This window comes from Trichosurus vulpecula, chromosome 3, assembly GCF_011100635.1.
Source record: "Trichosurus vulpecula isolate mTriVul1 chromosome 3, mTriVul1.pri, whole genome shotgun sequence".
Taxonomy (NCBI): domain Eukaryota; kingdom Metazoa; phylum Chordata; class Mammalia; order Diprotodontia; family Phalangeridae; genus Trichosurus; species Trichosurus vulpecula.
In genome coordinates this window covers 223,845,369-223,860,207 of record NC_050575.1, presented here as the reverse complement: position 1 = coordinate 223,860,207, position 14,839 = coordinate 223,845,369, and the positions used below count along the sequence as shown (strand labels likewise).

The following is a 14,839-nucleotide window of genomic DNA, read 5'->3' as shown; positions in this document are numbered from 1 at the left end:
TTGTAATATTAGAGAGTTAGCTGGGCTACTGAAAGGTTAAGTGACTTGCTGCAGATCACAGAGCCAGGACTTGAATCCAGGACTTCCCAAATCCTAGGTCAGCTCTCTTTCCGTTATTCCATGTCTTTCATATTATAATATTTTGGAGGAATGTCAATGGTAAGTTCAGCTTTCTAAAACAGCAAAATTAAATAAAATTCTATTTTAGAGAAATAGAATATATATGCATGCGTGTATTTTATACATACACACACATATATACACACATACTCAATTAAGGCCATATTTATAGAATGCCTGAACAGGTGGCCAATTCAGTAAAAAAAAAAACCTCAATTAAATTCCTTAGTTCTCTTAATACCAATTAATAGCTTGATTACTGAAAATGTCCACCTCTTTATAAACTGTTCTGGTACATTAGGAACACAGCCATAAACTGTCTGTGAGTCCTAGTTATTATACTGAATAGGGCATCATATTCAAACACAATTAAGGAAGAAAGCTGTGAAATACCAATCCTTAGTCTGGCATTTAAGGTCTTCCAAAATTTCCTTTCTCCTTCTGGTCTCTGCACTTTAAGTCCAGACACACTGGGTTACTAGCTAGTCTTTTATAGTATCCTATACTTTTTTCCCTCTGTGTCTTAAGATCAGCCATCCCCCATGCCTGACATGTATAATGTATGGCTGGTTGAAATCCTATGGCTCTTTTCACAACCCAACTTGGTACTACCAGCTTTGTGATGCCTTCTTTGATCTCTTCCTTCTGAAATTTTTTTAGAGCATTTTTTTGGAGTTTTTCTTTTATCTCATCACATTCTACCTTGGACCATACTTGAATGAAAAAAACATTTTTTAAGCACTTACTATGTGTCAGGCATGGTATGTTTGTGGTATCCTTTGTTAGCTTATAAACCTCCTTGAGAACAAGAATTATGTGGACTTTTTTTCATCTTTGTATCTGACTCCTTACTTGCAATGTGATTACTTACTGTTCTTACAGTGTGCAAATATACATCTGTTGAATTGAACCGCATTCTTAAACTACTTAATGCCCATCCGGTACAATGCTGAAGTGGAGGTGGTAGGGTTCTTTGGTACTTTTAGTTCCTCAAGAGAATTCCAGCCTGAGTCTTTACAACTGGATTACTTATTCTTAGCCCATGGTGTCCAGTCCTCGGATATATGAGGCTGCTTGGCTACTACTGAGGTTCTACTAGAAAGACAGGATCAACTACTAAGTCTAAGATTTATGGAAAGGCAGCATGGAACAGTAGTTGGGAGTGCTAGAATTGGGAATCAGGAAGACCTGATCACATTCCAACTCTTACTAGATGACACTTACTAGCTGTGTGACTGTGGGCAAATTTGAGTTTTAGTTTGCTCATGGGCATGTTGTGAGGCTTAAACAAGATGATGCAGGTACAGAGCTTTAGAAACCACAAAGCATTGTATCAATATCAGGAATCTGTAAGTGAGAAATGATAGTAGGAAAGGGAGAAGAGGCTACATTTGGGGAAGGGGAAATGTGAGGAAAGAATCTATGTGAAGAGCAATGCGTGCTTGGGAAGAGGTACAGATGTGGGGTAGTGGTAGTTGGTGACAAGTTCATTAGGTACACGAGTGTGATGTTTGATATGGTAAGAGGTGAAAGAGAAAAGTGTATGTTAATATGGTAAAGCACTAATTGAAAGGGGTTGGTGGGGAAAAAGCTTCATGTAAATCCTTTTAATTTGGGTCTTATATCTAGTCATGTGTTAAAGCCCAGGCCATTTTGTCTATTAGTATCCCTTTTATTGAACCTTTTGCTCATTATGTCTGTCTAGTTTTGCAAGGGGGCAAATAGCAAAAATGGTTCTCAACTATTCAACATATTTTCCTTGAGATGCAGTAACAATACTTATTACATTATACTCACAGGACTACACTCTTACCTAACGAACATAGAACCCATGCATCAGAAGAATTCAGGTCTCTTATGAGATGGAAAAAAAAAACACAGCACATAAGCTAATGGACAGATTTCCTCAAGTATTCTGCTTTGCCCTATAAGCAGCTAGAGAAATGTGTATTAAATAGGATGAAATACACCTTCCCACGCTCATGGTTAAACAAAACAAAGATAACTTGAAAAATGGGAGGGCCACTGCTTTGTTACCTGGACAAATTGGGCAGCAGCTTCCTTCAACATTGATGGGCTCTCTACAGGGCAGAGGTGGGCAGCTGACGGTTGAGCACAGGGTCTGGCCCTGCAAACAGTAGCAGTGTGTGCAGCTGTCGATGTCCCATCTTTCTTCATCTGCGTAGGTTTTCCCACTGAAGTGGCACACGGCCTTCTTTGGTACTGGATCTTCTATTGAAGAGAATACACTGATGATGCTTCTTCAGATGGTAAAGCACCACACTATACCATTTGCAAGAAATCAACGGGTACAATTCTTTAACCATTGTAGTCATTTTTCCAAAGTTTGCAGTGAATTTTAGGATATATTTGCAAGGCTCAGCTCACAAGTGTGTGTATATGGGTATACACGCGCACACACACACACACACACACACACACACACACACACACACACATATTTATGTAGAGAATACTACAGTGTGAGAGGGATCAGGAAAGGCTTCATGCAGAAGATGGTGCTTGAGCTGCACCTTGAGGAAAGAGAGAGACCTGAAGTTTCTATGAGTCAGAAGAGAGGAGAGAGTATATTCCAGAGATGGAAGGTGATCAGTCCAAAGGCAGGAAGATAAGACATGGAGTGTCTTGTGTGAGGAAGAAAGAGAAATCCAGTTCAGCTTGATCTCAGACCACAGGAGGCAATGTCCAACGAAATGGGAAATATAGTTTGGGGATAGGTTGTAAAAGGCTTTTTAGTTTCATTTAGAGGTTAGTGAAAATAAAGATGCTATTTTTCCCCCATCTAAGTTCATGAATTCCTTGGAATCCATCTACAGACTCCTTGGGGGTCTGTGGATCCCAGGTTAAGAACCCCTGCCTTGGAGGAAGAATAGAGCCAATTGCGATTACTCAGTAGGGGTGTCAGATCTATACTTAAGAAGAATGACTCAGCAGAGCAGAGGATGGACTGGAATAGGGAGAGACTTGAGGCAGAAAGACTCAGCAGGAAACCATTAAAATAATCTAGGCAAGATTAGTTTAAAGTGGTTGCTGTGTGGGTAAAAAGAGGGAGTTGGATGTGAGAGATACTGTGGAGGTAGAAGGAATGAGTTTTGATAATTGACTGGATATATGTGGCATGAGGGAGACTGATGAGCTGAAGATGACACCAGGGTCACGAACCTAGGAGACTGAAAGAGAATAGAATAGAATATTCAATAGAAAAAGGGAAATTTGGAAGAGAGGTGGGTTTTGGGGAAAAGATAATGAGTTCACTTGGACATGTTGAGTTTAAGATGTCTCTGATGTACCCAGTTTGAAACGTGATACACGTATACATATTACATACATACATACATACACACACACATATATATTATACACATATATATATATATATATATTATAGATATATATATGTAATCTGTATTGAGATGATGGGATGATAATTAATCTCATGAGCGCTGATGAGGTTACCAAGAGAGATAGTGTAGAGAAAGGAAAAAGGACTAAGATGGAGCCATAGGGAAAGCTTATGGTCAGGGGTTATGATATCGATGAGCCAGAGACTGAGATGACTGAGATGACACAGTTAGATAGGAGGAGGAGAACCAGGAGGAAGTAGTAGCATGAAAATAGGAGAAAATATGCAGGAGGAAAGGGTAGTCAACAGTGTCAAATGCAGCACAAACGTTGAAGATGAGGCCCGAGAAAAGACCATCAGGTTTTGGCTATTATATATATCATAGGTAATTTTGGAGAGCAGTTTCAGTAGAGTGATGGGGTTTGAAACCAGACTGGAAAGAGTTGAGGAGTGACTGTGAGAAGAGGAATCACGACGGCTTCTTAAGGATGGAGGAGACTGGGGCATGTTGGAAGACAGTACAGTGTGTACCAGCAGATAGAGAGAGGTTGAAAACTGAGAGAAAGGAGGTACTAAAGAATGGAATCTACTGGAGAAGATGGGAAGGGATGAGCCCCAGGCCTTGTGACCAGATAGGTGAAATATGTCTTAGACTAATTTTATAAAATTAAAGATTTTATATACATACATATATGGCTTGGGTAGAGCTTATATGTATGCCTTTGTTAAAAATTTCCAATGACATTATTCCCCCTACTTGTTCAAACTGGAAACCAAAATAAATTTATCTTTGAGTAATTTTTACTGGTTTCTTCTTTTTTTTACCTACCTCCCCATAATAACAGGAGTTTAAGAATAAGCAATAGCAGAGCCATAAAAAGGACCAAGAATTGTGTGATACTAGTATGAGGAGTTAACATTTAAGTAATCATTTCCTTCAATCTCATTGAGGCTGGGTACATTTTCCACATTAAAAAACAAAACAAAACAACCATCATTCAACTTTAAAATATTTAAAGCAAAATAAATGTTTCAAAACATTTTGTAAAAAAAGTAATATTCATTTATAATATTTTGGAGCTTAATTATAAATAAGGTTCTACTCTCCTTTTTCCAACTTAAAAAACTTTCCACCTTCTCTGGCTTGCCTGATTTTGTCCTCCTTGTCTGCTCACCCTTCTTTGGACTAACTCCTTTTGCCAGTTTTCCAGAATGAATGGAAGACAATTTCTCAGGGCTAGTCCCATAACATTAACTCAACCAACAGTGGCTGTGAATAATTACCAACTGGGCAGCAGTCAAATGAAAATAGAGAGGGACAAATTAACAAGGAGACATTCTTCTGAGGAAAACTCCTACTTGCCTTTGTAAAGGTCAATAAGTTGACAAAGGGAAAGATGATGCAGAGAAAAATATACAGTGACTAGATAGTGATCAGATTAATAGAAATCTCATGATCGGACTTATGTGTCCTTGGTCCTGCTTGTACGGCTGCATATGATTTAACAATCGCCAGTAAGTGAAGAACTTGAGTGAAGTCATACAAGAATAACCTGGAAGGAAAAGAATTCTCGATCTCTCTCTCTCTCTCTCTCTCTCTCTCTCTCTCTCTCTCTCTCTCTCTCCATATATATACATACATACATATATACATACACACACACACACACACACACACACACACACACACATATATATATATATATATATATATATATATATATATATATACACACACACACATATATATCTCAAAAGGCGCCTAGAGCACAGCTTTTTGGAAAACAGTTCTTTTGGGCTAAGTGCTAAACACACAGATGTGTTCAGTGAATATTTGCTGATGGAAAGGATACAAAAACTGAATCTGGAAGGGCAGAATATGTGTCTGGGTATTCTGAAGGGAGCTGGAGTTGAAGTGCTTAAGGAATAACAAGGCCTTTCTGTCCAGCAGTCACAAATTCTAGAGCAGAATGGCTGGAAGTAGTTATCCTATGATTCTGTGTAAAACTATTCCAGAAAGTAAAAGGATCATGCATGGGATAAGCATAATATTTTGAGCTGGAGGGCATCTTAAAGGTCACAGGAGCATAAGGTTAGAGCTACAGAACTGAGAAGGATCCTAGACACCATCTAATCTAACTCCTTCATTTTGCAGAAGAGGAAACTGAAGCTCAGAATCTATTTAAATGAGATTTCTTGTGAAAAACCAAATTATAGTTGGTAACATTTTGTCTTTTGTATTTATGCCCTCAAAAATTCTAATGTCCTAGGGATAGAACAGGAATGAATATGTTAAGATCAAGTATGATAATATCTCTCTTACTTGTCTTCCCTTTCTATTGTTACAAAAATATACCTCTTTTTACATACTGTGACAGAAAGTTTTCTGGTCAGTTGACTTCATCTTCTTAAATTTAAAAAAACAACAACCCTCAATTAGGTATTTTCCAGATTAAACTTAAGATGAAAGATATTACCAAGAATAAGCCATGGCAGAAAGAATGGAATTCTTAGCAAAGAACTCCAAATTCAGCAATTATCTCAGATAAAATCATAGGATCATAGATCTAAAGCAGAAAGGAACCTCTAGTTTAAATCCTTCATTTTACAGGTGAGGAAAATGAGACCTACTAGGGTTAAGATCACTCAGGTAATAAGTCAGGATCTGAACTCATATCCACTGACTTAAAATCAACCACTGTTTCTAGTGAACCACACTGCCACAATATGTCAATGTAAATTAAAAGTACTACTTTGACTTCTAGCCAATATCTCATTTCATTAAAGCCAAAACAGAACAGCACTGTAGATATTGGAGTATGCAATCTAATGAAAGTTTTTGTGAAATTAAACATCTCTTCACAAAAGAATCTTAATGATGCCATTTTATAGAACCCAAGAAGGGTTTATGGCATGAACTAATAAATACATATTGGAGATTTATATAACAATCCTATTGCTGCACACTAATGTTGTAATCTATGGAACAGAGTATTCACACCAACGAGAACACGAATCCATCAAATTATCAAGTAAATATTTAGACCTTCCTATTTTGAAGAAGGCCAGCTAGGTGGCACAGTGGATAAAGTGCCAGGTCTGGAGTCAGGAGGACCTTAGTTCAAATACTGGCCTCAGACACTTACTAGCTGTGTGACCTCTGGCAAGTCATTTAACCTTGTTTGTCTCAGTTTCCTCATCTGTAAAAATGAGCCAGAGAAGGAAATGGCAAACCACTCTAGTATCTTTGCCAAGAAAACCCCAAAGGGAGTCACAAAGAGTTAGATACAACTGAAAACTACAAAACAACTTTGAAGAAAGGAAGGAAACAAGCATTTACTAAGTGCTTACTATGTGCTATGTGTTCTGCTAAATATAAGGGATGCAAATACAAGCAAAAAGAAGACAGTTCCTGCCTTTAAGGACCTTACATTCTGGCTAATGCTAGAAGAAATAGAACTAAAGGCCTTGAAGGATCAAGCTGTGCCAATTGACACCCTGCATTTTTAAAAAATCCACAAGGCAAAAAAGGGGGGGGGAATGAAATTTTTTCCAAGTAAGATAATTAGAATTTTTTGTTTCAATTTATATACCCGGTCCTTTTAATGCCAGTAGAGGAAGATACAGGAAAGCTTCCATTTTTATTTCCTGGATTTTTCTTTTGGTTGGGAAGAATTTTGAGGAGAATTCTTGTAAGAAAGCTATGGAGGTATGACAAGAGTAAATCTCCCCTCAAAGGACAAAGATTTATCTCCTCTGTGGGTGTTAAAAAGAATGTGTCACACACTATGATAAGGTTCTCCCTTTTACCCCTCATTACTGAAATTTCAGTAGCATGTTTTAAGTCAGAGAGCTCAAATATACATTAAAAAAAATTTTTGTAGGAGGTAGACATGTGAGACATCATAATACAACACACACTACCACAAATTTACTGTTAAGTCACAGAATGTTGCTACCTTTCAACCATGGCATGCAGATATGTCATGAGAGAGTAATTTTTTTTAAACTTTTGATTGTGGTGGATACAAGGAGGGAGGAAATATGAAATCTTAACTCAGGCTGAACTGAATTCTCCAACTGTTTTTTATGTCCCCATTTCCTTGGTGAGTCTTTTTGTTTGTTTGTTTGTTTTATCTTATTTCTTTATTTTATCTTAAATGTATAATTTTGTTCATGATTTTTTTTGTGGGAAAAGAAGGGTTGTTTGTCAAGGTTGAACTTCATTTTTACTCCTGAGTTGTTTTTACTAATTATATTAGAAAGCTAATTAACTGCTGTGAAAGAGCAAAATAAATAAACTACGCCAATCTCTTCCCCTATTAGTAGCAAATTTGGTACTTCAGGGTACACTGTAATAGAAACATTTCCTACTCTGAGGCTGATTACACACGGAAGAAAATAAATTATTGCTTTAAAATGGAGTCTTTGGAGACTTAGGGATTCATCTTAGTACTTCCATGTTTTTTTTTTAGTATGAGGTGTGAGACAAGCAAAAATCACAATAGCAATGTCTTCCATGGTTGGCTTTTTCCATTGCTTCACAGGGGCAAACTCTTCCTTTTACTGATACTGTGGGGTATGAATAAGATGCTAGCATTAAAGGAGGCAAAGACCCAAAGTGAAAACAACTTAGGCAGTCCTGAAAACTGCACCGCTTCTTTCAAGTCCTCAGGGTGTAATTTAGAACCCTAAAAGCAATCATTTCCTACATTCTCAGAGGTGGTCCACAGAAAGGATGAAATTCTTATTTCTGAGGAACATTATCAACTATAAGTCAGTTTGGTTTGTAGTGTTAAGGTTTTTAAAAGTGGAAATTGAGTCTGTTTAACCTGCTTTTGCATAGCACAGTGTGTAAATAAATGCTTGATGGCTTTATAAAAGTGCATAATTTATTATTGCTAATAATATCCCATATATTTAGATTTCATAAATAAGGCCAGAGACATACCTTATCTTCACCACGCAACCAGCCCTTCTTCCTTTTATTTGAGTATTTAAGATTAGAGGCAGAGGGATTAAAATAGCATTTCAGTGGACTAACTTGGTTTTATTTTGGTCATACATATGGCTAATTATGAGGTGGAAAAAAGAAGAAATCTCATAGGAATGATACATGATTGGCCTGGACAGGCACATGAACTGTATGCTGTACCTGGCATACTTACTGTACTCGCTTTACTTTTGGAGAGAATGAATGAATGCATTCTTCCTCATTAAAGGGTAAAAAAGTCATACTATTAAAGACCATAATAAACAGGTTTTTTATTAAGAACCTACTACGTGCAAAGCATTGTGCTACGTGCAACATCCCTATCTCCAAGGTATACATAGCATGTGAGGGCTGACAGGAAAGGTTGTTATTAACTATGGGGATCACGGAACACTTCATAAGTTGGAATTTATAGAAGGAGTTCGACAAGTGAAGAGAGACAGAAGGAATTGCAGGCATAAAGAACAGATTGAAGGCTGGATGTGGTGGCACACGCCTGTAGTTACTACAACTGAGGAGGTTCTGTCTTTCTCTTGTGTATGTGTTATATCATCTCAGTAAAGCATAAGCTTCTTGAAGGCAGGGACTGTTCCATTTGTATATTAGTATCCCCAGTGCCCAACAGTTGTTTGCTGAATTGAAGACCAGGAGGGAAAAAATTTGAGATTTATTTGTTCCTTGGATAATTATATAGAGACATCAGTAAACCATAAAGGATGGGCAACACAATATCTTGCCTCAAATTACCTCCTTAGAGAACAAAATGTAAACTGAACATAGTTGAACCTCTTTAAGACTAATTCAGACACTCACAATTCTGTCATTATCTAAAAATATAGTCTCTTCTCCCACAAATGTTATACCAATGTAATTTTAATTGTATTAAACCTTTAATGAAAAACTTGATAAATATTTGCTGCTTTACTATGAAGAGTATACTTATTAGATAACAGAATGTAAAAATTCTTTTGAGGGAACAGTGAACAAGACAATTGTTTATCCAAATATAGAAAGAAAAGTAAAATGCTATTATCTAGATTGATCCTGTTCATTAGGAATAATATATCTATCAAAGCTTTATCTAGATTATTGTGAAAATGGCTTGAGCTCTTTTTTCAAGACTTTCACAGTTGGACAAGAGATATACAAGGAACCTTTTCTTTCCTAACATTTTTGTTTCCTCCAATTCAATTTATTTTTTGGGATGTGAAATTCTCTATTTTCTTTTGATGGGACATAGAATCATAGAGTTAGAGCTGGGAGGGGCCTCAGAGGCCAGTTAGTCCAGCCCCTTTATTTTACAGATGAGGAAACTGATGTCCAGAAGAACCATGATGGTTTTCTTCAACAGTCGCTGAAAAAGCACGTGCCAGGAAGAGGAAAAGTGTTGGGCCGATTCTGAACAACAATGACTGGACCATTTAATTGAAACTTCAAAAGACGCAAGCTTCTCTGAATTAGTAACAGAAATGTTCCCCTTTTTTCATAGAGAGAGCCTGCCTCAGAGTCATGATGACCTATGTTCAAATTCTGTCTCTGACACATACTGATTATGTGACTCCAAGCAAGTCATTCAACCTCTAAGGGCCTCAGGAAATTTTCTAAGGCTTCGAGGTTACAGAACAGTTGGTGATCTGCAATATTAGAGATAAGTTTCCTCATGGGGAACTCTCTACGCTAACAAACTCACACGTTCCCTCTCCAACCCCCCAAAAGTCACATTACTATAGATCTCGCTAAAGTTGTATGCATGATTACTTTTACGTGTTTAGTGTACTTCTGTATATCAAAAGCAAAGTAGCAGTGCTTGTGTTTCACCCTCTTTCATGGGTAAATTTAAAAAAAAAGCCCTACAGAATCCTGAATACTTGGTCCCATGACACCAAACAGAGAGCACATTTTCCTGTCTCACATTCTTCACTTTGAGTACTGTGTCAGCAGAAGCACTAAATGATACATCACACAGTTCATCAACCAATGCATTGATATCTACTCCCTGTCAACTGGAAATCATGTTAAAAGTGAGCACTGATGTAAAGGAGGAGAAAAGTAAAGAAAACCAGTAATGTTCAAGCAGGGAGGATAAAAGGCATCTTTTTAAACTGTACAAAATAAAACTGGGAAGCTCAGGAAGTGACAGTAAGAGCTATGTCCCTATACGCACCCCGGGTTTCAAAGAAGAGCTTTCCCTATTCTCCAGACTGCTGGTCTAGTTCTTGCACATGCCTTACCCACTGCTGCCATTGACCCTGTCAACTCCCCTGGGGCCTCTTAACTACTTGGGCAGGCCATTTGAGGGGCGCAAGACCCGAGTTAAGGTTTTTACACTTGGCTGATGTTTGTATAAGCTTCCAGGGGAAAGAAGGGGCCCTTATTCAATACCTTAGTGTCAATGCTCACATCCCCACCTGAATAAAAAAGAGGCCACATGAAAATGATAGCAGCAATCTTCCCACAGCCTGATTGCTACTGCTAGCCTCCCTGCTGATCTAGCCATCGCCTTCATATAATAATGACTGTAGCTGACACCCAAGATAATGGGCATATTCACAGCAGTCTCTCACTAAGTCAACTAGGATCGCTATAATTTTATTTGCACAGCAGGAGCTGGGAAGGAATGTTGAAGTGAGAAGAAAGGGAGCTCCTTTGGAGAACAGGGAGGTTTTTTTAAATGCTAAGGTACAACTTGAGATTTGGGGCTAAAAGGAAGATAGAAAGAAAGAGATATAAAGGGAGAGAGGATAGAAAAAAAGAGAGAAGAAGAAAGAAAAAGAGAATGAGGGAAAGGAAAAGAGAAAGAAAGAAAGAACTCAATTAGACTGATATGTGTTGTGATAACTCAAGATGGGCTCCAGAGCTACCAGAACCAGTGTCTTTTTACATTCTCTAAACTTTAAAAAGAGATAATTCTGGCCATTCAAATCTCCCTGCCATTAGTAACTACAACATGGACTCTAGTTTGGGGTTGAAACTAATATGTCTTTCAGCAAATACTGAGGGACTTATAGGAGTCAAGCAGTAGAGCCTTTCTACTAAGATATGTTCTCATTACAAATGTCATAGTCTCTGTCTCTAGAAATTACAAAGGAATAAGCCAACACATTACGAATTTCTGGGATGGGATTAGCCACTGAAAGGCACTCGATAGCATTGAAAGGAAACCATACCTGAAAGCATCATTCTTATACTGAATGACACTGAAGCTCTGGCTTTCCATAAGGCATCTTCTTAAGACCTCTATAAATCCTAAGGAGCTGCCTGGACTTTATCTAGATCACAATAAAGCCTGGGTCATTTTCACAGCCACAATGTCACATGTGATAAAGAAAAGATGATGAGAAAGGTCATTCAGTTGAGATGTGGGCTGAGATATACCATTTGAGTCTTAGCCACAAATTTAGCAGTCTTTTAGTACTTTAAAAGTTCCTGATAGAGAAACTATAATCTAGACTCTGTCTTTGTTGAGACTAATACTGATGTTATGTGACAAAGTGATGCACTAGAACCTGTTCTATACACCAAAAAGATCCACAGTAATCACCACCCAAGCAGCTATAGAATTACACTTAACAACAGAGCACAGATGTTTTCACTTTAAGAAAATATATTGGGAGAGTTCTCTCAGAAAACTGACACAAAGGGGAAAGTGGTTGCAACATCACAAAATCATGACCTTTGAAAATGCACTATGTAATACTTCAAAGATCCATCTGTACCTTAAGAATGGAGGATTGGTTATAAACCACATTGTTTTTACTCCTGGGATACTGAACTCAATTAAAATAAAGCCAGCAAATGTACCAACTAGATTGTTTCCCAGAAGATGTTACATGAGATATTGACTGATTGACAGAGATAACCCTACAGAAAAAGAATTTAAGAAGAAGATGATACTATACATAATAGAAGGGTTTAATTTAAGGAACAGAAATCACCTCTAATATTAGGAAAGCATAGCTATGTATATACCGATTGAAGAGAATGATAGGAAGGTCATTATAATCTCAGAGCTAACCAAGTGGTGCATGGTCTTTTGCTCAATGGGAAGTTTCTAATAACTAGCTTCAGATATTAACTGGATAAAAGACTGATTTGCAAGAAAATCATCTTAGTGTTTCACCCACAGGAGAACTCAAAGCTGCAGTTACTCAATGAAGGGAAAACAACTATTACTACCTTTCATTTCCATAATGCTTTTAGGTTTCTTTTTTTTCCCCACTATTTATTTTTTTTATTTAAATTTATTTATTTAACATATTTAGTTTTCAGCATTGATTTTCACAAAAGTTCGAATTACAAATTTTCTCCCCATTTCGACCCTTCCCCCCTACTCCAAGATGGCATATATTCTGGTTGCCCTGTTCCCCAGTCAGCCCTCCCCTCTATCACCCCCCTCCCCTCTATCCCCTTTTCCCTTCCTTTCTTGTAGGGTAAGATAAATTTCTACGCCCCATTGCCTGCATATCTTATTTTCTGGTTGCATGCAAAAACTTTTTTTTTTGTTTTTGAACATCTGTTTTTAAAACTTTGAGTTCCAAATTCTCTCCCCTCTTCCCTTCTCACCCAGCCTCCCTAAGAAGTCAAGGAATTCAACATAGGCCACATGTGTATCATTATGTATAACCCTTCCACAATACTCATGTTGTGAAAGACTAACTATATTTTGCTCCTTCCCAACCCATCCTGCTTTATTGAATTTTCTCCCTTGACCCTGTCCCCTTTCAAAAGTGTTTGTTTTTGACTACCTCCACCCCCATCTGCCCTCCCCTCAATCATCCCCCCCATTTTTTTTATCTTCTTCCCTCTTCTTTCCTGTGGGGTAAGATTCCCAATTGGGTATGTATGGTATTCCCTTCTTAGGCCAAATCTGATGAGAGCAGTGTTCACTCATTCCTCCCTCACCTGCTCTCTCCCCTCCTCCCACAGAACTGCTTCCTCTTGCCACCTTTATGGGAGATAATCCACCCCATTCTATCTCTCCCTATCTCCCTCTCTCAGTATGTTCCTCTCTCATCCCTTAATTTGATTTTATTTCTTTTAGATATCTTCCCATCCCTTCATCTTCAACTCACCCTGTGTCTGCTCTCTCTCTCTCTTTTATTTATATATATACACACACACACACACACACACACACACACACACACACAGAGATATGTTTTCTAAAAACACTTGCCTTTCAACAATCCAGGAAAGTAAATATGGTAACTCATCATTCAATAGAATGCAAATTGCTTCTGTCTTTGTACCCGCAGATCGTCACACACTACTACCTGGCACACAGTAGGCATTTAATACATAAAGGTTTAATTGAATTGGATCTCTACTTTATCAGTGTGGTAAGTGAAGTTCAGAGAAACTAAATGACTTGCCTGTAGTCACACAGCTATAAAATGTCAGAGCCAACATTCAAACTCAGGTCTTCTGACTCCAAGTCTAGAAGTTTTTCCACACTACCATGCCCCACATAAGCAGAAAGAACCAAACCTTTTTGTTCCAAGTTATAGTGATTGCATCTTTTAAATAACTTCATTAAGTGAGACTACCAACAAGAGATGATGGCAAATTTTACCGATGAGAAGTCAGAATTGCTCAGACCTCAAGAACTTTAGGATGATATTATCTCTGATGATTAAATAAAACCCCACTAAACAAGTCATAATTCTAAAGTCCACCATTTATATACAGAGTAACTTTTGCTATCTGTCTAGTGTATGCCTCAACTAGTTGAGATAAGTCCTGTCTATGGCTGTTCTGTATCTGCATAGTAAAACTGAGTATGTATTACTATTTATAAAGCTTATTATTGTGAGTATTCACTGCTTCTGGGACTGTGGGGATATAAGTTAACTCCTTGGGATCTACTTTTTGCTTATGGAGGCAGTGATAGAATTCTGCACTTGGAATTAAGATTTGGGTTCATATTTTGCTCATTGATGCTGACTCTGTGTTCCTGGTCAAGTCACTTAACCTCTGTGCTTCAAGTAGTTCCCTAGGAATGATCTACTATCGCAGATGGATTATGGTTTGTGTCGGGGAGGGAGTTCCGTCCTCTAAAGCTCCCCATGCAGATCTTCTGCCCTGGCTGTCCCTTAGCTTGGAATGCTCTCCCCCTGCCTCTCCACTTCTTAGGATCCCTGGCTTCCTGTGAGACTCAGCTCAAAATCTACCTTTTGCAGTAAATCTAAGTCTCTCAGTATTAGTGCCTTCTCCTCTAAAGTTACCTTTCCATTTATTTTCTATTTATCTTGTATTTTCTTATTTATGTACATGTTGTTTTCCCCATTCAGATAGAAGCTACTTGAGAACAGGGGCTGTTTTTTATTGGGGGGGGTTATACCCAGCACTTGGTGTAGGAATAG

At 37.9% G+C, this 14,839-nt stretch overlaps 1 protein-coding gene across 1 annotated transcript in view; it reads right to left on the bottom strand.

Moving 5' to 3' along the window:
* Positions 1 to 14,839, bottom strand: part of CRIM1 (cysteine rich transmembrane BMP regulator 1) — a 248,835-nt gene that overhangs the window by 14,389 nt on the left and 219,607 nt on the right. The window contains exon 14 of the mRNA XM_036752195.1: positions 2,158 to 2,352. Coding sequence (XP_036608090.1) covers positions 2,158 to 2,352 — 195 coding nt within the window. The remainder of the gene's footprint in view (positions 1 to 2,157; positions 2,353 to 14,839) is intronic.